At 55.6% G+C, this 27,447-nt stretch overlaps 1 protein-coding gene across 3 annotated transcripts; it reads left to right on the top strand.

Annotated features, from left to right (window-relative positions):
- Positions 1 to 8,795: 8,795 nt before the first annotated feature.
- PGF (placental growth factor) lies at positions 8,796 to 22,573 on the top strand. 3 transcript variants are annotated; one of them, XM_060003381.1, is made up of 8 exons: positions 8,796 to 9,229; positions 10,468 to 10,510; positions 14,850 to 15,046; positions 15,857 to 15,933; positions 17,952 to 17,981; positions 20,817 to 20,840; positions 22,215 to 22,294; positions 22,547 to 22,573. In XM_060003381.1, exons 1-7 carry the CDS (start codon positions 9,155 to 9,157, stop codon positions 22,291 to 22,293), a joined length of 525 nt encoding a protein of 174 aa, XP_059859364.1. In that variant the 5' UTR covers positions 8,796 to 9,154; the 3' UTR covers position 22,294; positions 22,547 to 22,573. The 3 variants fall into 3 exon arrangements, with proteins under 3 accessions (XP_059859364.1, XP_059859365.1, XP_059859367.1); XM_060003382.1 differs by lacking the exons at positions 22,215 to 22,294; positions 22,547 to 22,573 and adding an exon at positions 18,087 to 18,149 and having other exon boundaries at positions 20,817 to 21,782; XM_060003384.1 differs by lacking the exons at positions 22,215 to 22,294; positions 22,547 to 22,573 and having other exon boundaries at positions 20,817 to 21,782.
- Positions 22,574 to 27,447: the final 4,874 nt, after the last annotated feature.

The raw sequence follows: 27,447 nt of genomic DNA on the forward strand, positions 1-27,447 counted from the left end.
GGGGGCCCAAGGGGCCAGCTGGAGGTCCGCTGTCTGTCTGCTGAAAGCTCTGCTAGACTTTCTGTCTCCTCCACCCCTGGGAATCCAACCATAAGAGTAACTAATCTGGCTCCCCTCTGCATCCCTTGTCCCCAGCACAGTTTCCTTCTTGTGCTCTCTGGGAGAAGATGAGAGCTGGGAAAAGAGGGATGCGGCTGGGGAGGCAGGTCCAGCTCAGCTGGCCCACAACATCTGTACCCTTAACTGTGGCCTCCCCATGCCTGCTTCGAACTGAGAGGGGATTGGAGAGCGCCAGTTCTCCCTAGGAAGCAGTAATCTGACTCACTCTCCAGGATAAGCCATGGACGATAGCAGTCTTTTTTCCATAAAACTCATATAGAACTGTGGAACTCATGTTCTCACCTTTATAAGGCAAAATGTGGAATAGCACATGTGTTAACAGAAAACTGCAAAATAATGACGACTTAAACAAGATGGAAATTAATTTTCTCCTCACATGAAATAATTTTGGAGTTAAATAGGCCAGGACTGTTATGAAGACCCTGCAAAGTTTTCAGGGACCCAGTTTCCTTCCAACTCATCTTCAAGGTGCAAGATGACTGCAAGGGCTCCTACCATCATATTCAAGTTCCAGGCAAAAGCTTGGCAGATAGAGAAGTAAGACATGCTTCTTCCTTTAAGGAGACTTTCCAAAGGTCAAACCCCAAACTTCCATGTACACCCAAAACTCTAAGAAGCCCTAAGGGGCAAGGATTGCCAGAACTTAGGCATAAAGTCACTGCCAGCTCCAGAGATGGCTGGGAAGTGAACTCTTTTATCTGGGTGGCATTGGGTCCCATCCCGTCTCCTCACACAGCCACTGTCCTGATTCAGGCCTCTCTCAACTCTATGATAAGCACAGATCTGGTCTTCCTGCCTCCAGGCCAACCCTCCACATCTGGCCATGTCACCCCCTTGCTCAAGAACCTGCAGTGGCTCCTTGAAGCCCTTCGAAGAATAAACTACAAGCTCCCAGTATGACCTGCAAAGCTCTTCACAATCTGACTCCAGACTTCCCTTCCAGACTCATCTCCAGGTACAGATGCACACCCTCCGCACCCTGCACACAGTCCAGCCGCACCAGATTCCTCTATGTCCCTCAAAGGATCTATACCTCACCAAGGTACTCCCCTTGACTACAATGCTCTTTCCACCCTTTGATTCCTGATAAACTTCCATTCATCTTGTGAGATGCTACACAAGCATTACCTTCTCCATGTGAAGCCTTACTTCTGTCCTCTGTGGACCTCCCGGAAAGTCTCTGGAACACTCTCTCACATGTCTGAATGCCCTCGAGAAGACGGCCATCTAAGGTTCAGAGCCGCCCACCCGCATGCTACCACGGGCCTGCAGCAGCGGCCTTGGAGGCTTTGTTTTGCTCAGACTTAGTATTGTTTAAGACAGCATTATTAAGCCCTTCGCGCTGCACCGGAAGCTCCTCCAGCACCATCGCTGTCTTGGTGTCCCCAGCAGTGAGCCCAGGGGCTGGCACTGAGCAGGGCTGAATGAGCTAAGGACCCACAGAAGACGCAGCTCCTTCTCTCTCCCATTGTAGCTCAGAGCCCTGCCGATTCACCGGCCTGGCCCCCTCCCTCCGAAGTGCAGAATGACAGCTTGACCAAGGACTAACACTCTTAGGGATGACATTAAAATGGAACAGATACGGGCCCTCACAGCAATCCTCACCCAGATCCACGCCGTTCCAATTATGAGATGTTTAGTCTATACTGTCTCCACTGACCTTTCGCCCCATAACAGACAACGTCATTCCTGACGAGAACAGAAGCCCCTTGCCACCCCCTGGGCTCCCAACACTGGGGAAGCACCGAGCCAAGAGTCTGGGTCCTTCGTCCCCTGCCAGCTCTGGGAGGCCGAACGGAAGACAGACTGGCTGCCCAGACTCCGCAGCCTCTGGACATGGTGCTCTGAGGGTGAGGCGTGGGGGTGGGGCTTCTGGTTGCTATTTTCTTCTACCTCTCCCCAAGTGCCCCACCCCCATCAAGTGCTAGGAAGTCCTTCAGTTACTACCCAGAAAGTAGGCAGGACGTTTTTCCTTTGGGGGAGTCCCTGCAGAAGACTTTTGTCACACTGCCACCTTGATGAAGTGGCTGGGGCATTAAGACCTCCTTCCCCAGGAAGCATTAGGCCCTGGTTCTAGGGCCCATCTCCCTTCCCCTTCCAGCTTCTGGGTGGGTGCCTCGTCTGGGGGAAGGGACGGTCAGGATTCTCAGGCCAGGGAGGTCCAATATTGATTTTGATCCCCCATCCCTACACATGCACGCACACGCACCAGCAGCCTTCTCCCCACTCTTTCTGCTCCCGTAGCACTTTGCAGCTTGACTCTGGTTCTATAGAGGCTAAGTCATAATTACCTGTGATTGTCTATGACCTGGGAGCATCTGTCTCCTTAGGTGAATGGTACAGAGAAGGGGCCCGATGGATGTGGGCGCCCTCTCCTCTCCCATCCTCTCCCACTCTGTGGAGAAGGAGGTCTCTGAGGTTGGCTCCACCCCTTGAAGGGCAGAAGAATAACCCAGAAGCCTTGCCTCCTCTGGGATGGTTTTCCTGCCATCCGTGGTAACCATGGTGACCATGGCGAGGTCTGCTTGAAGCTCAGTGGGGGTAATCTGGCCCACCTCGTTCCCCTCTCCCCAGGAAATGATTATAGCAGCTGAAGTTATTAAACACTCACAGTGTACCAGACACTCTGCTATGTGATCGACTTCCACTTTCTCACTCAAGCCACACAACCAGTCTCTGAGATGGGGTTAGAAAGCTGAAAAGACTTGCCCAAGGTCACGCAGCTAGAAAGAGCCAGGCTCTTAATCCCTGCCTGACGCTCCTTCCTTGCACAGCCTCAGCTAGTCCTTGCCCATCCCTCTCCCTTCTGCTGCTTGCCTGGAACACAAGAGGTACTACCCCGGCGGGAGCTACTACCCGCCATCATCCCTCAGGCCTCCTTGGTGGAGTGGGGGAGGAGAAGGTTGACCTGCCACCCAAGCCACCCAGCTGTTGCAGAGGCAGGACAGCCCGGAGCTGTCACAGACTCTCCAGTTCTCAGAAAGCTCTGTTCCACATCACAGCCGATTAGTTACAAATTGCTTCCTCTCCTCGTGTATCACTTACACAACAGAGAGAAAGGGGAGATTGTTCCTGAGGACAGTCTCCCCGGGGCCTCGCACCAGGGCAGCTGGGAGACACAATGGGAAAGAGAGGAGGGGCTAGGAGGAGAAAGGGGGAATAGTCACAGGAAATAGGATGTGGGGGGTCCCAGCAGTTGGGAAGGGACCCACTGTGTCCACCCCGGTAGGCAGCAAGCAGGCAGGGGACCAAGGCTTAGCAAGGGCCCTGAGCTGTGAGGGCAGAAAGGGGAAGCAGCTATGGTACCAGCTCAGAGGCTCAGTTCCTGGAAAGCAGCTTGCCAAGGACCCCCAGCTTCGGAGGACAGCCCCTGATTGGGTAGCCGGAGCACAGCAGGTGCCCGGCCTCTGGATTTCTCGAGAGCTTTGGACACCCTGGGATCTGAACAAATGCCCTCCCTCAAAGCAGCTGGCCGGCCCTCCAGCCCGTCTGGTTTCAATAAAGCTCTTCCAGTCTGGAAGAGCCTGGAAGGAAGTTCAGTGTCAGTGAGGCTGCTGGACACGAGGTGCTGGCTGTGGCCCCAGAGCCTCCCTGTGCCCTTGGTGTTCCTTGACTTTGCTGCCGCCACTAAGCTACATCCCTCCGTTAAAGCAAAGGGCCAAGCATGCACAGAGTACCCCTTTGTCATTCCACTTAGCACAGCTGAGACCAGCTGGCATTTTCACAAAGGGCTTTACTAAAATACTAAGGGAGAACAAAAGGGAAATAATTACAGAAAACACAAAAAACCCAGGCCCGGCTGCCAAGTTCCCAAAGTACGGGTTTCTGATCCTTTGGTGATGACACGTTGCCCCAAAGGCCTGGGACAAGGCCGCAGGCACCTTGCCTGGCCGCCCTTGTTCGCAGCCTCGTGGTGGGCGCCATCTTAGTTTCCAGCCCTGGGAACCACTGGGTCTCCCGTGGGCTCTGCTTTTGTCTCCCTTCCAACTCGGACCCGCCCTAGGCCTCCCACGGGGTTCTGGTGTCTGGGCCGAGGCGAGGCGTGAGCCTTGTCCCCTGGGGGCTGGCAGGGCTGTGGTGACCATCCCAGGGCATGATTACATGGCAACGGGAAGTTGTTTTCCCACACTTACCCCACCAGAGAGGCCCACACAAGCTGTCTTGAGCACAGGGTCTAGAAGGGCTACCTCTGAGGGCTGAAGGACATCTGCGTAAAGAATGAGTAGGCTTGGGACGTTTTCCCTGTGGAGAGAGGAGAGAGTGCTCTGAGGATGGGCCCACCTCAACAAACATCAAGTAAGCCCCTACTGTGTGCCGGGCACTGCACAGGGTGCTGGGAATCCAAGGGTGAACAAGTGTCTGCCCTCTCAGATCTTACAGACTGAGGAAAGACAGACCAGCGTCTGGGCAGTGATGGTGCTGAGGGCCAGGCACCGCGATGGGAGGGAAATTCCAAGTGCTGGGGGAGCCTAGGTGAGGAGTGTCTCACCCAGTGGTGGCAGCCAGGGAGGCCATTGGAGCCTGAATGAAGTGCATGGAGAGGAGGAGAGAGGCTCAGGGTTGAGGCTGAGGAAATCCCAGCCCAGAAGGCAGGAGGAGAAGGCAGAGAGGCCAACCAGCCATCTTCTTGCTGGTGACTTTGGCTAGCTGGTGGCTGCGGCACGTCCAGCCTATAGCGGACAGGCCTTCAACCTGCGCTGCCCGCTGCCGCTCTCCCTGCCAGCCAGGAAACAGGAGATTCTAGTCCTTGGACGCTCTGCTGCTCACCCACCTCTGGCCACATCCAGATCTGGGGCTCAGGGACAAGGTCAGAGGGAGTGTGCTTCTCTAGGGCCACAGAGATGCCACTGCAGAGGCTGATGCTCGATGTCATCAAGGGAGACGGAAGAGGTCATAGTCGGGAAATAGATCAGAGGGTCAAGACTCCGAAGAGGCCAGGCCAAAATGAGAAAATGAGTCAGGAAGCTAAAAGCCAAGAAATAGGGATGGGTTGACGCAAGCGTTTCAGGCTAAGACCATGACTAATGCAAGGTGTGGGAAGCCCTGTGTTTTAGGGCAGCCCCGGAAGGCAGCCCAGCATGCAGGACTAGAACCCATGGCTGCTCAGGGTGACTACTGTCATGGTCCAATCAGTGTTTCTACGGCCTAGACCCTTGTGTTTACCTGTATTTACCTGTGACAGGGTCAATTCCAGGCCCGGGATGACAGTGTCTGTCTCCCACACACCAACCTTCAGAGCTTGTCAAGCAACCACTCTGCTCCAGCAAAGGGAAGATCGAGAAAAGCTTTGGGACACCAGCTCCGCCTTCAAGGTATTTGCTACCTGCTTGCAGAGAGAGCTTGTGCTCACTGGAAAGAGCGCTGGAGAAAGACCTAAGCTTGATCCCCATCTCTGTTCCTTCCCTGGTAGCTAAAGGTCTATGGCCCAATTACTTAAACTCCCTGCACCTCCGTTTTCCCATCTTCAAAATGGGAATATTTAAAACCTACCTCATAGGGTTGTTATGAGAATTCAATGAGTCGAAGTGCTAAAAGTTCCAGGCACACTGCTTGACACATAATAAGTGCTCAAAAAACACTTGTTCTCTCCCTGAAACAACAACAAATGATCACCATCCTACAGCTAAATGTTGAGTTGTGAACGCTGATGCTACCAGTGCTCAGCACCTGGATCTACTCAGGAGGTGTCAGGGACAGCTGGGGACTGATTGCCTGGATGGTGATGGTGAGAAGTTGCGTGTGTGTGTCTGTGTGTGTGCACGCATGTACATGCATGCACACATGCACATCCACGCGCACGCAAATCCCTGCATCCTTTTTCTCCTCTGCATTTGGCAGAAGCATAAGATTCTTCTTTTTCTGTCTCATGTCCAAGATGGTGAGGACTCTACTCTGCAGTGTCTTTTTTTTTTTTTTTTTGCGGTACGCGGGCCTCTCACTGTTGTGGCCTCTCCCGTCGCGGAGCACAGGCTCCGGACGCGCAGGCTCAGCGGCCACGGCTCACGGGCCCAGACGCTCCGCGGCATGTGGGATCTTCCCGGACCGGGGCACGAACCCGTGTCCCCTGCATTGGCAGGCAGACTCTCAACTGCTGCGCCACCAGGGAAGCCCTGCAGTGTCTTTATATCTCTAATAAGAATCAAAAGTTGAATTAGAAATCATGCCTAACAGCTACCATTTCCTGTACCCCAGGTGCTTTAGCAGTCCTCACCTATGAGGTAAGCACTGTTATTATTCCCACTTTAGATGGAGGAAGTCTGGGCTCTGAGAAGTAAAGGAAGTTACTTGAAGCTATACAGCTGGTAAGGACTGGAGTCACAATCCAGGACAGCAGAGCCTCAGCACACCTGCCCTGGACTGGATGTGAGTAACAGTAAACCTCTATCTGACTCATGGATATTCTGAAAGTCTAATTGGTTTCCCCTAGCCTACCCTAGCTAATTCATCTCACAACCCAAGAAGCCAAGTTTAGAAGGATATGGTCTCCAGTTTAGTGACAAAAAGACTGAGGTGCACTTGTAGGAATCGCAGACACTGCCCAGGCATCAAGCTTATTCCAGAGAGTAGAAAGGGAGCTGCAGCATTCCCACCCATCTGTACCTACCCACCACCCCCCTCCTTGGCCCTGGCTGTGAACGTAAACTTCAAGGGAACCACCACACCACAAGCCCAGTGCCTAGAACATAGTAGGGCTGAAGCAATACATGTTGCATGAAAGGACGGATAAATGAAAACAAACACACACAACACGTACAATCTATGCACCCTTATACATACACAGTTATAGGCAAAGGTGCCCAATGCATAAGTGCTCAAAACACTCAGTTATAGACAAGCATATACAAAACAGATACTTCAACACACACACTCATACACAAAACACACCCATGTCCACATTCACAAATCCAAAACATGCATATGTATACACAGATATCATGAGCAAGCATATATGATCCAGATATGCACAAACACACATCTACTCACCCCAGCGATGCCCAGACATCCTCCACCAAGACCCTGGGCCCAGGAAGGAATCTGTCTGCTCCATGAGCCTTAGCATGTTGGAGCTTGTCAGAAAGTTCTTTGCCCCCCCTTAGCTGGCTGGTGACTGGCCCCTGGCTCCTGGACCTCCGGGTTTGGGGCCGGCCAGGCAGGAGCCAGCATCTCCGGCAGCCCCGCGTGGGTGGGCGGGCAGGCAACGGACGCAGAGGTCACTGGGGTGAGAGCTGGGGCTGCCCTGGCCTCTCTTTTCCTGGCTGGAATGTGAGATGTAGGGGCCACCTCTCAGGCCTCCCTCCTCTCTCCCAGCCGCCCACCAGCCCCAGGCCCAGGCCAACCCATGACCCCAAATCCTGCCAGGTTCTCGTAGCCAGGAAGTGTGCGCGGAGGGTGGTGGTGGTGATGAACACTCGAGGACCGTGGGAGGCATACACAAATAACACAGAGATGCACAGTCACACACAGAAGCTGGCCCGGATACTCACCCACGAAGACACACACACAAAGACACAGGCAGGCATACAAGTTCACAATCCCACTGAATGCACATTAGACACACTTCCAAACACAGAAGAAAAATCAGGCACATCCATCACACACACACACACACACACACGCAATCACACAGGCATACAGAGATACCAAGAGACCAGACGCCCACAAAGCGACATTTGCACATACAGCAGATGCACACAGACACTCAGACCACACAGAGACTGATAGCACACGTGGATCTTCACAACTGCACGCAAATGCCCACAGACAGGCACAGAGACACGCACACACAGACCCCTTCCGGCAGACCCCTGCCATGTCGGAGCACTTCCTCCTCCTCCCGGGACCAGGAGGAAATGCTGCACTAGTAGGCCACTCTCCAAGCCACATGTGGCCGGCTTGCAGGCAGGGCCCGGAAAACTGCTTGCCACAAGAGGAAATAGTGCTGAAGCCCCCGCCAGGTGCCTGCCGTCTGAGTGCCTGGCCAGGAGGATGGTGCATGGGCTGAAGAGACAGCCACATGGCATGGGTTTTGTCTCTGTATGTTAAACACACATGCACACGCACACGCACACACACACACACTTTTCAGGAGTACATATGTATGTACAACGTATACAGGGAGGGGCACTCTTGGAACCTCAGTTTCTTCATCTATAGCATAGGGTTGATAATTCTTTCACCCTTGAGGATTATGGGGATGGCATAAGGTGGCACTGTGACGTACCAGAGCAAATCACTGCCTTCCTGGGGGTCTGGAGCTGCATCTCTGCAGAGGCCTAATGTCAGGAGCCTTGTTCGCAGGCGTTGGGCTCCACACCTTGCTGCCCCCGCCCAAGGTGGCCGGCCTGGAAGAGCCGGAGCCAAGCTGGGGGCCCCTCTCCTGGGCCAGCACTGGGCGCTGCCTGGCTCAGCCGGCGCCCCGGGCAGCAGGCTCCGAGCGTCCCGGGAGAAGCTGCGGGCTGGGCTCCGCCGGGCGGTGAAGCCCGCGTCTGGAGGGCCCCTTCCACGCACTGCCGCCCGAGCTCGCTCAGGTCCGCGCCGCCCGCCCGGCCTCTGGCCCCGCTCGGCGCCCGGCCGCTCCCTAGGACTCGGGTCTGGAGCCTCGTCGGCGGTGGGCGGGGCGGGCGTGCAGCCCCGCCCCCACTCGCGGGCCCTGAAACCCAGCGGCCGACAAGCTTCAGTCCCAGAAGGGAGCTGCTGTCTGAGGAAGAAGCTGCATATTCACTCGCCAGCCACGAGAGGACCTGGGGTCGCGCCGGGCGCCCGACGGACCCTCCTCAGGGACCCGCCTGCCCCACACCGACCGGCCCTGCCGGGCCCTCCGCACCAGGTGCCCCAGCCGCAGCCTTACCTGCGGGCTCCAGAATCCCCAGGGCTTCTAGAGGATGCTCGGGCCACCGACAGGGACCTCGGGGCAGCAGTGAGGGGGGGCACCCAGCCCCCCATTCAGCTCCTGTCCTCCTGTGCCAGGGGCTCCCCCGGGGTACGAGCATGGTGGTTTTCCCTTGGAGCCCCCTGGCTTGGTACGTCTGAGAAGATGCCTGCCATGAGGCTGTTCACTTGCTTCCTGCAGCTCCTGGCTGGGCTGGCCCTGCCTGCTGTGCCCCCCCAGGTAAGACCCCCACGCCCCAGCCTGGCTTCCCTAATCTTCCCACCCCCAGCACTGGGAACAGGGGGCTCTGAACTCACAGACCCACTCCCGGGAGCAGCACCTCCAAGGATGTCCACACACTTCCCACGAGCCAGGCTGGACCACGTCGTCTGGGAGGAGTCCGCAGGCTGGGCTGTCCCAGACCTCAGCTCCGGGGTCTGTCTTGGCGGGGGCAGGGAAGCCACAGGGAAGGGAGGGAGGTTTCCTGTCTGGCCCCTGGAGCCCTGGTGGCTTTGCTAAAAGCATCTCTCCACTAATCCCAGGCGGGTCCCTGGCCTTGTGGTCAGGGTCGAGGCCCTGTGACCAGGCAGGCGCCCCCAGGACCTCTGACCTGGCCTGGTGGAGGGAAAGCCGGCTGAAAAGACTACTGGTGGGGAGGCTGGGCCCTGCCCCCACCAAGGCTCCAGGCTGAGCCCAGGGCTCCTGGGTGGGCTGGGGGCAAGACAAGGGTCCCACTGTGCCCTCTCTCCCGGATGGGCAGCTGGAGGTCCTGAGTGCAGGGCCTGGGGAAGTGAGCAGGGCCCTTTTCCCAGGAGCTGGGTGAGTCTGGCTGTGAGCCAGCTTGGGCAGCGAAATCCTGACAAAGCCAATGAGCTCCCTTCCCACTGCGCTGTCCCACTGCCCTGGGAGTCCCGAGCCCCAGCCCAGAAGTGGGTGGGCTGGGCAGTTCCACGGGGCGGAAGGGCCATACCACCCGCCACCCGCCGCCCGCTTGCCTGCTGCAGGGCTGGTCAGAGGTGTCACTTTACCGGCAGCACCGGCTCCTGGCGCCACCCGCTCCAGCTCCTCGGCTCTCACCAGCTGATCGCCTCCCCCTGGGCTCTGGCACCCAGCCAAGGCGAGCTGCACAGGGCCCAGCAGGGCTGCCTGGGGGCTGGGTAGAAGGGAGACCCCAAAGGATCGCCAGATCTTTGGGACAGAGCAGGCAAAGGGTCTCCAAAAGCTTCCAGCCTCCCACCCTTTCTAAATGAGGAAACTGAGGCCAGAGACGGGGTGGGATCCACGGGACCCACCCAGGGTCCCTTGAGTTTTTCTCGTTGAACCTGGAAGGAGCCAGCCGTGAGACAGGGCAGAGTGTGTGCAGCGGGTGGGAAGGAGCTCAGAGTCAGAGGGGCCTCTATGATCTTACCGACACACTGGGCCCCAGAGCGCAGAGGCCCAAGGTGGTCCCCCTCATCTCTGCACCTTTCTGTCCACAGCAGTGGGCCTTGTCTGCTGCGAACGGCTCATCAGAGGTGGAAGGTAAGCTGCCTGGGCCCAGGGGGCGGGGGCGGGGCTGGAGGGGCTGGTGCACAGCTCGCCAAGTCCTCACCTCCTGGGCCTCTGCAGAGGATGGGAAGGGTTGGGAAGGGTGGGTGCAGGCTGATACTGAGCTGGGGAGAGTCTGCAAACTGGCTGACGCCCTGGCCGACAGAGTTGTCAGGGCCTGAGAGATCCCCCCATTGTGACCCAGAGGCCTAGAGAGGTGTCTTCCTGGGCCAGGGTCACCCGGCACACAGAGAGCAGGGCTGGGGCCCGTTTACCCAGGATTCGTCAGGTTGGGGTTCATCAGAGCCCCTTCCCAGCATGATGTAAGGGGGGCAGATGGGGTCTTGGAGGGCAGTGCAGGCAATGAGTGCCAAGGGCCAGGCTGGGGGTCTGTGAGCTGGATGCAGTGGTCCAGCAGTCAAGAGGACCAGGGAGGGGCAAGAGGACCTTCCCAGTAGCCAGCCCTGGAGGAGCTTCAGGGACCTGATGAGGCCTTTCCATTGATTACAAACAGACAGAATGAGTTGTGCCTTCCCTGGCCCCGGCACTCCCCACCCAGGGTTGTATCAAGAGGGAATCTTCAAAGGGTGAGACAATTTGCCAAAGAGACATACGTGCGGAAGGCAGGAGGCCCATGCCAGGCCCCCTGCCTTGCCCCTCCCTCCCTGCCTCTCCAAGACGTGCAGCCAGGCCACACACCACTTTCCACGGAAGAAAGGGAGCATGTAAGGACATGCACATGCACACGCGTGGTGACCTCTGTGAGCTGGGAACACCCTCCCTCTAGTGCCTGTAGCCAGCCTCTCCTGGGCCTGACCATGCTCTGACGGCTGAGTCCCAGGCCCCTTGGGCACTGAGAAGGTGGGGGTGGTAGCAGACGTTGATTTCATTGATATCCTCTCCCTCCCCCTGCTTGCCCTCTGGGATTGGCACAATATTATGCTCTCTGGGATTTGGAGAGAGACCCATCACCTACCTCCACCCCATGGCCTTTTTGATGCTTTTAGTATATTTCAGATAACAGCTATCAAGGAAGTCTGAGCCTCAGTTTCATCATCTATAAAATGGGAGCATTAAACTACATGATATCTAAGGTTCTTTTTCTCAGATTGTAGGATTCTCTGACTCCATGGAGGAGACACAGGAGTATATTTCTCCCAGGGACCCGAGTGAGGAGGGACCCGGGAAGTGTCGATCCATTAGGACAGCTCACCTGTCATCCTGATCAATTAGGGAGCCTGTATCATGACCAGGGAAAGAGCTTTGGACCCCAGTTATCAAAATCCTGAAAATGCCATCCCCTCCTAACACCAGACAAGAGACAGAATGGTCTGTGCTTTGCAGCCGCAGACGTTGATTTTTTACTATTACTACTCATGGTAATATTATCAGGCATTTACTATAACTCTGTGCCACAGGCTGTGAACTAGGAAGGCACTCGTATTCTCCACGTTTTATGGATGAAGGCTCTGAGGCTCACAGAGGCCCTTGGGGTCACCTAAAGCCTTGGACACTCTTCAGTGCATGTGACAGAGCTGGAGCGCGTGGCACCGAGCCTCCCCACGGCTCACAGCTGAGCAGGCATTGAGCAGGGTGTCCCCTGCCGCGGCTGGGTGTGTGCCCCACCAGTGACCACCAAGAGGATACCTGCTGGGCTCGGGCTGGTGGCCAGTGGCTCTGCCCAGCCCGGTCCCCCCACCCTCCCAGTGCCCCCCCCCCCCAGGAGCTTGCTCTCAGGATGAAACACTTCCCATCTGGGGTCTCCTCTGTCCTGGGTGGTAGGCAGCTGGAGCCAGACGGGAGGCTCACCCAGGGGCTGGCAAGAGAGCCGAGAGCCCACTTTTTGGCCCCGGGAGCAGCCAGGCGCCTGCCTCGGCCACAGCCTCCTGTTCCTCTCCCCGCACCCCGGCCTCTGAGCAGGTCTGGGGCTGCCCTCAGGAGCAGCTGAGCAGAGCTCTTTGCCGAGGGGCTCAGCCCACAGCTGGGAGCGGTCACAGCACTCCCTCAGCCAGCCCCTCGCCCAGCCCCCTCTGTTTCTCCCACACACCCAGACAGCAGCCCCAGGAATGAGCTGCCCCCTTTCCTGGTGTCTGCCAGGTAAACCAGGCTCAGCCCACCTCCTTCTCAGCCCTCTCCCAACACCATCCGGCCATGAGGCCCAGAAAGCAGTGGGCTTCAGGGCCCCGGAGCCTGGGTCCTGTTGCCGCAGTCTGCATGGTGGGTGAGGGGAAAGGAAATCCCTTCTGCCTCCTAGGCCCTGCGGCTCTGCTTAACCTGGCGGTGGCCCCATGGCCCAGCTGGGTGGAGTTTGCTTGCGGGATGGTAGGGGGACGGGGTGCCCCTTCTCTGCTGCTCTCCCCCTCCCTGATGGCTGGTCCCGGGGCAGGACCCTGAACCTTCTGTGGCACTTTGGCAGCTGGCTATCCCTCTGCTGTTATTTATGTTTTCCGAGGCAGAGATTAAATGTTCAGAGTTGTGTAGTGCTTATGAAGGTTTTAGACTAAACACGCACTCATAGAGTTACAATAGGGAGGTGCTCCTCTGACCTCTCCCTGCAAAGGCTGGCTTCCCTGGGGCTTTGGAATGACCTGGAGGAGAGGGCCTTGTTTCCCACTTGGGTCCAGGGAGAGTGACCCAGTGGCCTGGAGAGGCAGGATCAGGGAGGTCTCTGGTCTCCCTCCCATCCCTGGGCCCAGCCCTAGTGCCCCCTAAGCAGACAGGGCAGAATGGAGCAGCAGACGCTCAGATAAGCACAGTTTATTGCTCTGTGGCCGCTTCAGCCAGCTCCACGTGGACACACTGCCTCTTGGGTATTTTCCACCGGCTTGCAGCCTTTCCCGAGGGCCTCTGCTAGGGCTGAAGTTTATTTTTCCTCTGAGATTACCCTGAGACTCACGTCCTCATAGGCTCAGTAGAATGGACTTCAGCCCCTTCTGCCTCCTAGGAAGGGACATGGAAGGTAGTGAGGGGCTGCTAGGAGAGGCCATTGCCCTAGGGCAGAGGCTGCAGCGTCCCCAGGTGGCCCAGCTTCCCTGTCCTCCCCCACCAGCTGAGGATGACCACCAGGTACAGAGCAGGATGACCCAGGACTGGAGATGTGTCTCTGCTCACGGTCTCACAGCTGGGCTGGGTTGTGTGCACAGAATCACAGACTGCCTGTCAGATCTGGGAGAGCCCTTAGCAACCATCTATTCCCAACCTTCTTCTTTTTCCTCAGCTGAGGAAACTGATATACCCAGAAAGGTGAAGTGACCGCCCCAAGGTCACACAGCCAGTGTAGGGCCAGGACTAGAAGCCAGGTCTCCTGGCTCTGGCTACTCACTTCCTGTGAGCCTCTGTTTGGGACCAGGCCCCAGGCCCTCCCCTGAAGGAGCAACGTCTTTTGAGAGACTCCAGATCAGCCCGCAGAAGTTCCTGGTCAAGACCACCAGGACATCGTGGGGGTCAGGGATGTCCCTGATAACCTTCAGTGAATTCTCATCTAATCCATCAGTAATTACTTAGCCTGTGTTTACTGGGTGCTTGGGTCCGTGTCTTCAAGGAGCCTCAACTTGCTTGTAAAAAAGATAAGAGCCACCAGTGACGGAGATAAGGCAAGCCCTTGGGGCTGAGTTATGCTCAAAAAAGGAACATCTGTTCACGCTGGACAAGTAGGAGAAGGCTTCGGAGAGGAGGAAGGGAGGCGGGCCTGGGGAAGTGGGAAGTGGGCTTTATTTGGTTAGAAACGAGAAGGGGGCAAGGAGCATGGACCTCAAGTGGGAATTAGGATGATGTGGCCCCGAGCTCTCACGAGGGTGGCCTGACCGAAATGGAGCACGGGAATGGGGCATGTTGCTGACTGCAGTCTTGGCCACCAGGCAGAGGAGCTGGCCCAGTGTGGGCAGGAAACAAGGACTAAGGGGAAGGCTAACCCTCCCTGTGGGACTCTGCAAGCCAGTCTTGCAGAACTGACTGTTTTCTGCCAATTCCCCAAGACTGAGGAAGCACCAGGTCAGGGCTAAGAAAGATCCAGAGGGCCTGGGGAGCTGCCAGAGCACGCTCCTCGAAGCTTCAAGGCACCGAGGCAGATGCGGCCCCTGACTTGAGAATAGAGCTGAGAGCTCAAGACACTGAGAAATTCCGTTCCACTGGGATTTCCATCCGGCAGACGGGTTGGAGGTCCAGCTGTCATCCCAGAGGGATCACATCAGGAGTTCAGAGCCGGGGGAGCTCACATAGGCAGGGGGCTTCCTGGAGGAGGGGGTGTGGGCCGAACCTGGGAGGACCCGCAGGGCCTAGGCTTCAAGGAGCAGGCCCCTCCTGGCCTGACGCAGCTGTCTGTGCCTCCTCGCAGTGGTGCCCTTCCAGGAAGTGTGGGGCCGTAGCTACTGCCGGGCCCTGGAGAGGCTGGTGGACATCGTGTCTGAGTACCCCGGCGAGGTTGAGCACATGTTCAGCCCGTCCTGCGTCTCCCTGCTGCGCTGCACGGGCTGCTGTGGCGATGAGAACCTGCACTGTGTTCCAGTGGAGACGGTCAATGTCACCATGCAGGTAAGCGGGCTCTCCTCCTCGTGTCCGGGCCTGCCCCTCTGTCCACATGCTGCTCAGAGGGCCACAGAACCTGCCCCCGAGGGGGCCCGGGAGGGAAGGAGGGCAGGCCAGGGTCACAGGACTGGGACTTACGCCCAGGCCTATCCTCTTACCACAGTGCCCCTCCTTCCTGAACCCCTGCCCCAGCTTTGAGCCCCCTCACCTCCTCCCTTACCAGCTTTCTCAGCCTCTGGCTTAGCCCTGGCCCAGGACCTAGGATATCTGGTTGAGGTTGGAAAAGAAATCTGTTCGGATTCAAGATGTCCCTGTTTATACCAGGGACATTTGGCATTTCACGCCCTGAGCTTTCTTACACACTCACACCTACAGTGGTTTTTTGAGCATTAGTTGAATAATGCCAAGCGCTATGCTAGGTGCTTCAGAAATGTTACCTCAACATTCGATCCTTGGAGCTAAGTGATATTCCCATTTCACAGATGAGGAACCTGAGGTTCAGAGATGTTATTTCACTTGCTCAGCAGGTGGAAGAGCCAAGCTTTGAACATAGGTCTCGCTGCCTCCAGAGCAGGGGCCCCCTTCCTACACTATTGCTATGCTGGTGGCCCTGGGACGGGAGGGACAGGGGCCTCCCTCAGCTCCACATGCAGGCGGGAGGGCTATTTGCCCCACACTCAAAGCGAAATGAGGGTGTGTAGTCCAAAGGCTGGTGGGAAATAGGGAGCCTGGTCCTCATGCAAGGGGAGGCTGGAGGGAGTATTGGAAACCCCAGGCCGCCCCCAATCCAGTCACCCAACCTTCCTCTCCCCTCAGCTCCTGAAGATCCGCTCTGGGGACCGGCCCTCCTACGTGGAGCTGACGTTCTCTCAGCATGTGCGCTGCGAGTGCAGGTGGGTCCTCGGGTGTGGCAGGGACAGCCCCCACGAGCCTGGCAGCTTCAGCCAGGGGCTGCCCGTCCCTGCTTCCTAGTTGAGGGAGACCAGGGAAATCGGCGACCAGTGGCAGCTGCTTGTGTCTCCCCATCAGCCGGTTTTGCCCAGGGAGCTGGCCCCAGCAGCTGGACCACAGCTGCTGAGAAACCACAGGGATGGAGGGAGCCAGGGTCCCTCCCAAACTTGCCAGGCTCAGGGCACGCCATCTCCCTCCTCAAGCTGGGAGGCAGCTGCCACGGCCCTGGAAGAAGTGACTGGACTTAGTTCTAGGCCAGGCTGGTGCCCACGGGAGGGGTCAACTGGCTGAGGCGCGCAGAGACGGACAAGCCCTGGTGGGAGGGAAGGGGCAGAGGGAAGGAGCTTTCTTTAAAGTCGCTCCCCCACCCGGGAGAGCCTGTCACCAGCACATCTTGCTGCTGGTGCCCAGGGTACTCTGAGCATTAGTTACCAGGAGCAGCAGGCCTGGCACTGCCAACCAGGCACAGGGAAGAGAGAAATGGGCTCAGGTGCTCTCCTGGTATCCCTGGGCCATGGATGGAGACACCAGACAAGAGGTCCTGAGCCCTATCCTGGGGCAGGAGGAGGGGGAGGACCACCATTTATGGTGCATCTCCTCTGTGCCTCGCCACGCATTAGGCACCTGACTGTGTTTTCTCATTTATTCAATAAACATCCATTGAGCACCGACTGTATGCTAGGCACTGTTCCAGCTCCTTGGGATACAGTGGTGAGCAAGAGAGACCAAGTCCCAGCTCGCCTAACAACCCTAGGAGATAGGTACCATTGTTGTCCCATTTTACGGATGAAGAAACTGAGGCTTGCTATGGTTACATGATTTGCCACAGCTAGTGAGTGGACCCCAGCCTGTCTAACCCCTAAGCTTGCCCTTTTTCTTGCTACCTCTCGTGGCCGTTACCACACTCTCCAGGAGCCCCGGTACTGCCCTGGGCTTGGTCCTGCCTACTGTCCTGGGCTCTGGCCACCCCTTTTGGATCTGTACCACTGTTAGAGGCCCTGCCCCAATCTGTTTCCTCCTGTCCCCCCTTGCCAGGGCTTGGCCATATAACAACAGTTCAGTAACAAACCCTCCCGGGCACAGTGCTTGACAGTGACCTTTCACCTTCCACATCACCTTTGCCCTCACAGCCTCTCTGTTGGGGCAGACAGATGAGAAGACTGAGGGTCCAAGAGTGTCTCTGACTGGTCCCAGATGGCAGAGACACGACCAGGCAGTCCCAGGAGGCGCTGGTACCCTGCCCTGGCTCCCAAGGGAGATGGCCAGCCTAGGGAGTCTTCCCTGACCTCAAAGCTTGCTGTCGCTGCGCTGCCCCATGCCCCCACTCTGGCTCCCAGGGGAGACTGAGGCCCTGTCCCCTTCCAGAGGGCTGGGCAACAGGGCCACCTTTCTTCTCTCTTCTGGGTCAACAGCCACAGCGCCCGGAGGCAGAGCCAGGACGAGCCTGGTGACTGTGGGGCGTTCAATCAGCTCCCCTCACCCCACCCTTCACCCTGGCCCCCTGATGTTGCCTGCACCGTCACACATCCTCAGGGTGGGGGGTGGCGCGATGTCCACCTGACAGGTGGCCTTGCGCCTCATTCACTGTCAGCGAGGAAACTCCCAGAGGGCACCCAGGAAGGAAGGGCAGATGCGAGGGAAGGAAGTGAACAGAGAAAGGCAGCAGAGAGCAGACTCATTCCCCAGATTTGATGCCAAGAGGCAGAGGAGAGCAGAGGGTGTGGAGAGGACCCCCAAGAGGGCATTCACACCTCTCTTGGTGGGGTCACCAGAGGCTAGAGTGGGAGCGGAAGCCCCAAGGCCTCTGGGCATCTCTCCCTAACTAGCTCCATGCTACCCCCTAGTGGCTTCAGTGCCAACTACAGGACCAGCGCCGGTGATGTCCGAGGGGGCTTAGCGGGGCAGGGAGCCCCCGCTTACTGCTTTCCTGATTCTCCCCTGCTCCTCTCTGTTTTCCCAGGCCTCTGCGGGAGAAGATGAAGCCAGAAAGGTAAGCAGCCTGGCTGGGGCACCGGGCTGTTCTCAGGCCTGCCAGCCCCTGTCCTAGCATGGGGGTCCCCAGCCACTCTGTCCTGACGCTTTTGGCTTATTACAGGAGGAGACCCAAGGGCAGGGGGAAGAGGAAGAGAGAGAAGCAGAGACACACAGACTGCCACCTGTGAGTGCGCGGGGGGCCCAGGGATGGCAAGGAGGCTGGGCCAGAGGGGAGCCCAACCCTGCCAGCAGGGTCAGTGGTTGGGGAGGGACAAAGCCAGTGGTCGGGGGCCACAACCTAGAGATTCTAGGGCCTAGGAAGCCTCAAGTGAACCAGGACAGGAACCAGGAAGCCTTGCTTCTTGTCCTGGCTTAGCTCTAAGTTTCTGTGTGGCCTTGAGCAGGTCACGTCACCTCTCTGAGCCAAGTTTTTCTCTGTGTGTAGAATGAGGGGTCAGGGGGTCCACCAAGCATTCAGTCGGTCTACGTTTACTAAGCACTTACTGTGTGCCAGGTACGTCAGTGGGCAAACCAACAAGCTTCCTGCTCTTACAGGGCTTACATTCTACTGCTAAAACATCCAAACACTCAGCCAGGGCTACCTCCTGGTGGCCCTGGGGAAGGTGTAGCCCCTCACCGGCTCCCAGACCAATATTTCTTCCACCCTCCCAGGGAGCCTTGGGGTCCACTCGCTTCCCTTTCCCTCTCCATGTTACCTGCCCATTTGGCTTCACATCCGGAGGACTAGGCTGGAGTCCAAGCCTGAGTGTTGGGAGAGCAGGATTAGAGAAGGGAAAACCCAAATCTGTGAGAGTAAAGAGTAAAAATAAAGGATTTCATCATGCACAGTAACTCAGTCACACCACGGTTCTCCTTCAGGGCCTGTCTCCTTCCACCAACAGGACTCAGGAAATCATTTCATGCCATGGGACTGGGGCTGGCCAAGTCCTACCCCATGAGCCCAACCCTGCACGAGCGGAGACCTCCACCCCACTCTGTGAAGATAGGGATGCTGGGGAGGATTCTGGGTGGGTCCTCTGCAGGCACATGGCACTAATTTCTCCCCTGGGCCCAAGCAGCGACTGGGGGAGGAGCTGGCAGTGTAGTCACTGCGGGGCTCCCCAGCTGGGCAGCCCCAGATGGAAAGCGGCCTGTCCTCTATCTGCTAGGGCAGCAGTCTTCAAATGTTTCATTCGGGAATCTCTTGAAAGAAATTCAAAAACTCATGTGCTCCCTTGTTCACTTTTAAGTTGACATTGAACTTTTTCATCAAAATTGTAAATAGTTGCAAAGGATGTAACTTGTGGCCGATCATGAATATTAATATTTTAATATAAAGCCATTATATCACTCTCCAAATGTATCCTGTGGAATAAGCCATCCTAATTTAATACCATCATCCACTCTTAAAAAAACTGAACAACAGCAACAAAAAAAATACGTGAACGCTCTCCTTTGATAGTTGAATATTTCCATTGCTTCTTTTTTCCTTGAACTTGTCTTTCCACTTTACTTTCCCCACAGAATTTCAGCCTAATGTAGTATTTTTTTAATATTCAAATGTCTTTTATTTATCACCTTGTCATATTTATCTGCCACAACAATGGTTTGAATTATTTTAAATTTTCTGTGAGCAGAAAACTCGAAATTCAATTTTCTCTTGGAATGAATTATCACAATAATTATTATCAGTAGCAACTGATCAAAACAGCACAAATACATCATATTTTACTAGATGCTAAACGCAGAAGTACAACCCATCTATTGGGAATGCACCTCAATGAGATGGCTGCAGCTACTTCTTTTCAATTAGTTAATGAACTCAGTAACGAATGTTACCTCCTGCCAGACTGAGGCAGGATTCAATAGTAATCCCATTCCTGTGCATCGTTTTTTATAGATGAAAAGACTGAAAAACCATGTTCACATAAACAGGTAAATGGGACTGGAAGTCACTCAATCACTTGAACTCCTTCCAAGTTGTTTGCCAAAAACCTCAAGGTGATCTGCTACAAAAATTACTTCTCATGACAGATTAACTGACAATTCGGTTAAGCTGTTCTTCAATTTTGTTGAAAGCAGACTTGGAAACCACCCCACTTGCAAAATGCTTGCTTACCCAGTCAGTCACCATATTTCCTTTCTCAACGCCTACAACAATGTCTCAGATGGTTATTTTATTCAGTGTCCCCTCGAATCCTTCTTACCTTGGGGAAAAGTACTGTAACAGGATTTAGAATGGACAAGATGCTTCCTTCCTTCCTAAGGGAGAAGGGCAACTGGGAACAAGATGGTGGGAAGCAGACCTCAGGTGGAGAAGATGGGGGAAGCGGACCTCTCACACAGACAGTTTTCAGGCAGAGTACATGGGAAGGCTGAAAACGAATTTCTTTAAAACCATCAGTACATACACCTTGGAAAACCTTCACGTACACCTAGGGGTTCCCATATCCTCGTTTGAAGACTGCTGTCCCAGAGTAAGCAAAGGCATTGGTGCATGGAGCCAAATTGCGTTCAAAGTAGACTTCGTCTCTGACTAGCTGTGTGACCTTGGGCAAGTTTCTTAACCTCTCTGAGCCTCAGTTTCCTCATCTGCAAAAGGATGATAGTGCCTTCCTCATGGGATATTTTTAAGGGTAAACGAGAGAGTGCTTAGCGCGGGGCTGGGCACCTGGGTGCGTGCTTGGTGAGGGGTAGCTCCTAGATGCTTCTTGGCCTCGTGCAAGCAGAGATCCAGGCTTCCCATGCTCCCTGTCCAAGCTTCCCCTCTGGGCTTGTCCCCCCTCCCATAGGAGGGACCCCACCCTCCACACTGGGCTGATACCCCCTTTCTGTGTTTGATCTCTGGCAGGTGCGGCGATACTGTTCCCCGGAGGTAACCAGCCCCTCGGAGGAGAGAGACCCCACACCCAGCTCGTGTATTTATTACCTCCCTGCTGGCACCTGCCCTCTATTTATTAGCCAATTGTATCCCTGCTGAATGACTCACTCCCTCCAAGAGGAGGGGCAGGGAGGGACAGGACCCTCAGGAATTCAGTGCCTTAAACAGAACGTGAGAGAAAGACAGAAGACAGACCCATGTGGCTTCAGCTTGGGAAGAAGCAAGACGTGTGGCTTTGTGAGGGGCAGGCCAGGCCCCAGAGGCTCCAGGGGTCACCAGGGGGCTGGAGAGGGAAGGACTGGAGACCCACCGCCTGCCCCCCGGCCTTGGGCTCCGCATGGACCAGCAGCCCTTGCTGGGGGAGCTCCTGGCCGGGGTGGGAGTGGAGAAGCCTGCTCCCACTGGCCCTGCTGGGAGAGTGAGCAGGCAGCAGCTCTGCACCCTCTTCCTGGCAGCAGCTCTACCCCTGGAAATCAGAACATTCAGCTGTGGAGAACAGTGGTTGCCTGGGGGCCTTGGCCACTCCTTGTCCCCTAGGTCTGGCCTCACATCTTGCCACTGCTTGTGCTGGGACATTGTTCTTTACGGCTAAGGCGTCACCATCCTGCCCCTCCCAGGGACACAGGCAAAGAGTGGCCCCAGGCTGGACATGGAGCGAGCTGCCCCCGCGTGGCTGTTTGACCACCAAGCCAGATTCTCTTGAATAAAGTATTTTAGTCTGGAAACAGCTTTCCAGGGGAGTGTGTCGGCCAGAGCAGCGGGCAATAGCAGGACATGGAAGCAGGACAGAAGTAAAAGGGACCGTGGGCTCCAGGGCTCCCCGGGGGTAGCTCGAGCCTGTTGCTGCAGCTCCCTGGGGCATCTTCTCCCAGGTGCTTTAAGCACGACCCTGAGGCCCACTCCTCCCATAATGAGGGGTTCCCAGGATGGAGGCTTGGCCCCAAACTTGGGAGGCCCTGACCCCAGCCACCCCGATCACCCTCAAATTCAAGAGCACAGTCCCCTTCCTCTCCCCGCCAGGGCCACCCTATACCCAGCCCAGTGCCCTACCCTCTGGACCCTGAGTGAATGGGGGCTCCCAGGTGCCACAGATTGTGGCCCTGGGGGACTGAACTGCACCACCTCCAACCCACGCTGGCTGCTGAACGCAGGGATTGGCAGATGCTGCCTGATCTCTTCCTCCTTTGACCTCCTGTCTTCCTCTGTCTTCCTCCTGAACACCTTGGCATGAAATGAGAAAAAAATGTTTTTTCTTTTTTCAATCCCATACACTTACTCTCTGATTCCCTTCTGCCTTTGACCCACAAGATGTGTTTGTTTTCCTGTTGTGTTTTGGGAAGGGGAGCTCCCTGTTCTCTCTAATTGCAGGCTGCTCAGACAAAGCCACAAGGCCCGGGGGCAGGGGCCCGCCCCAGGCTTTGGAAGGAAGCCACGGACGCTCCAGTGAGGTAGGTGGAGTGGGGAGGCCCTGCTGAGGCCCTTGGTGGTCTGTTCACCGAGGCCTGGGCCCCCCTGGAGGACAGTCTGGTCAGAATGTGCTTCTGGCTGGTGATCACAGAGTAGGGGTGGGCCAGCCCCGGGGGACACGCTTTGCAGAAGAAACGCACTTTCTCTCCAGCTTCTCCACTCTTGGGCTGTACGCATTCTGAGCCGTTGCCTCTGACAGACTGAGAACTGAGAAGAGCACCCCTCCCCCTTAGGCTCTGATGTGGCCCCAGGGACCCTACCGCAGCCCTTGCAGCATCTCCAAGGCTCTCAGATTCACAAGTCACCCACATGGAGGTCTGCCTCCCCACCCAGACCAGCCACCTCTGTAGAGAACTAGACAGAGACCAGGGGAGCATCCAGAGGCCAGAAGCAAAAGTCTGCATCCGGGCCAGAGCCTCACAGCAGGAGTCAGTAGGAAAGGAGCTGACTGTCCACCTGACTACACTGACCGTCCTTTCAAATCATTTAGGACCTAGAGGGCCCTTTTCCTTTGCTCTTTATATATTTGTGGAGCCCCACCTGTGTACCTGACACTGTCCTAGGCACCAAGGACTCAGTGGGAAATAAAACTCCCAGGACCTGCTCTCATGGATCTTGTATTTAGCGGAGAGACAGACCATAATCGTGGTCCAATAAGGATGTTGGGTGGACTTTATTCTTTTTCAAATTGGAGACTGGACCATAACTTAGGAAAAAGGGGTCTTGAGTATCCCACACTCTAAAACAAAGAAGAAGCAATTTGGGGCTGGACACATCTGCCTACAGGATTTATTAAGAGATGGCTGAAGTAATCCTGCTAGGCTCAAACATCACCCAGCATCCCCTTCCTCAGTCTCCATAAGCGGAGGACCAGGGAGGGGGAAAGGAGAGAGAAGGAGGGGAGGTCACCAGAGACCTGGGTTGCTGGCCCCTTCTCGTCTCCCTGGAGCTGGATTTGTCATTCAGATTAGCCCATGTGCTAGCTGGCTGGGAGTTGGAGGAATGGAGAACTGAATAGTGAGTAACAGAGGATGGGGAGAGGGGACACCTCAGCACCTCCAGCGGGAGTTTCCAGGGGGACATAGGGGAAGGTGAATGGCCACGAGCCTCCTTTCCCGTGTTCTCCCAAGAGGGATACGTGCAGATGAGGAAACCCCAGAGGCTCGAGGCTGTGGACCTAGGGTTGGGACAGTAGCTGAGTGGAGGTGTCAGGTATAGATCTGGAAAGGGCACACAGTAGGGAGCAGTGCGTGGGGTAGCCCTGTAGTGTGCAGTGCACCCACGTGAGAGTGGGCATCTAGACGCCCGTCATACGAGGCACATTCATAGCTGGAGAAGAAATGGCCACAGCGAAGAGAAACTTTCCCCTAATTTCTCCTTCCCGGCCCTGTGAAAAAAGAGAAAGGGACTTTGGCGAGGAAAATAGAGAGGAGTACAGGGGCAGACTACGCCTCTCCCCACTCCCTTGAGCCAAGTCCAGGCCCTGCCCAGGGGAGAGAAAGGGCTTAGTCTTAAATTGGATGGACCAGCCTAGATGGGGCTGGACCTTTAATAAATTAAAGTGACAGGAACATTAGAAGGTCTGCCCAAGATGCTATTAAGAAACAGGAAAAGGAGGATCAACATAGTTAATCTACAAGCAATGATGAGAGAAAGAAACTGGTTTGTTTGTGCTCCCAGGGTTTGCTCAATAAGCAATCTATACATGTAAACAGAGAAATTAACGAGAAAATGACTTATTGCCAGAATACGGTTCTGGCATATTAGAGATGGCCCTTCCTTTGAGTTGACCTGGGTCTGCTTTGATCAATAGAGTATAGCAGAAGGGACTTTATAATTGTTCCAAGTCCTTTAAAGAGCACTGGCAGCTTCTGCCTTGGTCTCTTGGAACCCTGGGCTGCCATGTAAGCAGTCCAACTATTGTGAGGTCACCATGTTGGAAGGAAGCCCAAGCTAGCAATTTAGATACGTATGGATATGTAGGCAGGGGTAGCAGCCAGCTTCCAGTTGCTCCAGCTCCCAGGCATTACAGTCATCTCAGCTGAAGCCCCAGACCCCATAGAGAAGAGAGACATTAGCTGTACCCACTGTCCCCTGTTTGATTTCCTAATCCATAGAATTATGAGATGTAATAAAAACAAAGTGTCTGGGGGCAGTTTGCTATGCAGCAATAGGGGCTGAATGGAAAATAAGGAAAGGTGATGAGATAGTGTTTGGGGAAGGTTCTCTAGACCAGGAGGTCACGGAAGGCCTCTCTGTGGAGGTGACATTTATGGTGAAGTTATGGTCATGTGAAGATCACTCCAAAACAGGACAAGAGCCCTTTGAACAGAAAACACAGCTGATGCAAAGGCCTAGAAGGAATCCCAGTGTGGCTAGAGCGTGATGAGTAAGGAAGGAAGGGCCAGGAGATGTGATGTTAGAGGTAGGCAGGTCATGAAGGGCTTTGCAGGGTAAGGAGTTTGAATTTTGTTGTAATGTAGAGGGAAACCACTGGAGGGTTTCAAGCAGGGGAATGAAGTGGCATTACGTACATTTTTGAAAGATCACTCTGCCTTCCATGCGGAGGATGGACTCTAAGGGCACAAGCCCAGAGGTACAAATACCACCTAGAAGGCTATAGCAAATCCAGACAACCAATTATGGTGGCTTTGTCTAGGAAGAAGCACCTGGAATGGAGAGAAGTAGAGTTTGGTCTTAATTATGCATGTGGGCTCGTTACTCCGATCATTCATTCATTCATGAACATTTTTTGAGTCTACTAGGACCAGGCATTTTGTAGCAGATACATGTGTGAAGGGGCAAAATATGTTAGCACATGAAAGTCTTTCCAGCGTCCCCACTTACTAAAGAAATCCCATTCTGGAAGAAATAAGGATAAAGAGAGAGGTCTTAGCTGGGAAGACTAAGTTGTTTACCTGAGAACTAAGAGAGAGAAGGCACGATTCTGAGAGAGAAATAAAAGATGCCAGGGCCAGAGCTAGAGAAAGAGCTTGGTGCTCTGCTTGGAGCTTCTGATGATTTAAGACAGCATGGGGAGCGAAGGAAGGGTTTGGGGAATGTTGCTACACTTCCCTAATGCTGAAGGCCCTAATGTTCTTAGGCAGAAACCCAACCCAGTGAAACACCTGGATTAGCTAGGATTACACGGAGATAGCTAAGACATTGTCCCTGCTCCTAGAAAAACTCGTCAAAGGAATCAGATACGCACAGGTGATCACAACAGAAGGAAAGAAGGCCACATAGCTTCAGCAAAGGCAGATGGAGTGCTACTAAAGAAATCCGAGCTGAGCTGATTTACCCATGGAGAAAGTCAGGGCCAGCTTTGCAAAGTCAGTGACATTGAGGAATAGGCAAGCCTGAGTGCAGGGAGATGGCTGGGGAAGGTGTTCTAGGTGGAGGCAACCCACTAACAAAGACCCAGAGGTGCCCCCTCCCCCAAATCCAGGGTAAAAGCCAGGGCTTTTCCAGTGGTTCAGTGTGACTGATGCGTAAGGTAGGTGCAGCAGAGGAGTTATGGTTAAGGCCAGAAGGTGGGCTGGGCCCCAGGCACCATCCTCGGGGAGTCAGGACTTTGCGAAGCAGCGGGAGGCACGGAAGTGTTCTAGGCAGGAGGGTGACGTGATCTTGGAATTCCAGGCTGAAAGAAAATTTACAAATAATCCATTTCCATACCCTCATTTTGCCAATGAAGAAGCTGAGGGCCAGGTGCGTCCAAAGCCGTGGAAGTTAAGTGAGTCAGAATTTCACAATTGACCAGTAAGTGACAGGAATGGAATTGAATCCAGATCTGGATCCAAACTCCGTGCTCTCTACCCCTCACCGCATCATCTCTCCTCAGGATGGAGCGCAGAGGAGAGGAGGGGAGGAGAACTGTGTCTGCTCCAAACCTAAGAGGCAGGCCAGACATCTGCGTGGTGGGTCCACAGAACGGGCCCCTCTGCACACACTGGTGGGAAACCGAGGCTCCAGACAGGGCGGTGACAGGACAGAGCCTTGGTGTGGAAGACGGCTCTGTCAGCACCGGAGCCCGGCAGCTGTTTTCCTAGAGAAGGCCGACCCTTCCCTTTCCTGAGGGAAGCCTGGAGTGTGCTCTCCCTACCCCGACGCTGGCTGTGACAGGCAGATGAGGGCCTGGTCCCTACTAGCCATCTGTGGATCCCACCTCACAGGCCACAGGGCTCCAGGCCAAAAAGATAGTGTTTCTAGCCCCTGAGGTAGCTTTTTACCATGGCAACCACCAGGCAGGACAGTCCGGCGGGGAGGAGGGTGAGGGCTTCCCCACGGGGCTGGGCACCCTCCCACCTGCATTCCTCCCACGGAGAGGGCGTTACCTGGGTGACGGGCAGAGGGCCCTGCGGCCATACTGACCTTCCGTCGAGGCACTTTGGAGAATCAGCCCCTGTCCTCACTGGACTCGGAAGAGGAGAGTCCCCCACCGCCAGCCCCCATCTCTAGGCCTATCCCTTCTTCTCTCCCATCTAAGGCCCCGGCTCCCCCACCCCCACCCCCACCCAGCAGTCAGCCCGGGCCCCCCATGAGTCACCGTGTGAGCCACTCAGCAACGGGAGCCTCTGTGCTCACACAGCCAGGCCGGCAGCCCTGGTTGTTTACAGACATGTAACCGCCTGACGCCCCCAGCGGGGGTCTGAGGTTTAGACTGTAATGATGGTGATATCCGCCCCTCCTTGAGCTCTTTATCCCTCCCAAAGCTGTCCCTGCCACAGTCCTCTTCGGAAGCCTGTGAAGTCTTTTCATTTGCCAGACAAGTTGGAAGGAAGTACTGAGAGGGTGAGAAATCTGCCCGAGGAATTCCAGCCCCAGAGTCTCTGGAGGGTCCAGGGGGCTGACAGCTGGCCGCGGCTGCCACACAGCGAGGCAGAAGCTGAGGCCTCGCGGGCTCTGATCGGCTCGTGGACCCCAGGCCAGCCCTTTGGGGTCATGGAGGTCATCACTCAGGAGGGAGGGCCCAATCGGAACCTGAGGGTAGGGGGGAACCTGAGGGTAGGGGGGCACCCGGGAGCTATGCCTCCCCCACCCCAGCTCACTGGAAATACAACTTCTCACCAGACCCGCGGAGGTAAGGAGGGGATAGCACTCTTCTCTCACAACCAAGTCCTGATTCCCAATCCAG

The sequence above is a fragment of the Delphinus delphis genome, chromosome 2 (genome assembly GCF_949987515.2).
Source record: "Delphinus delphis chromosome 2, mDelDel1.2, whole genome shotgun sequence".
NCBI lineage: Eukaryota > Metazoa > Chordata > Mammalia > Artiodactyla > Delphinidae > Delphinus > Delphinus delphis.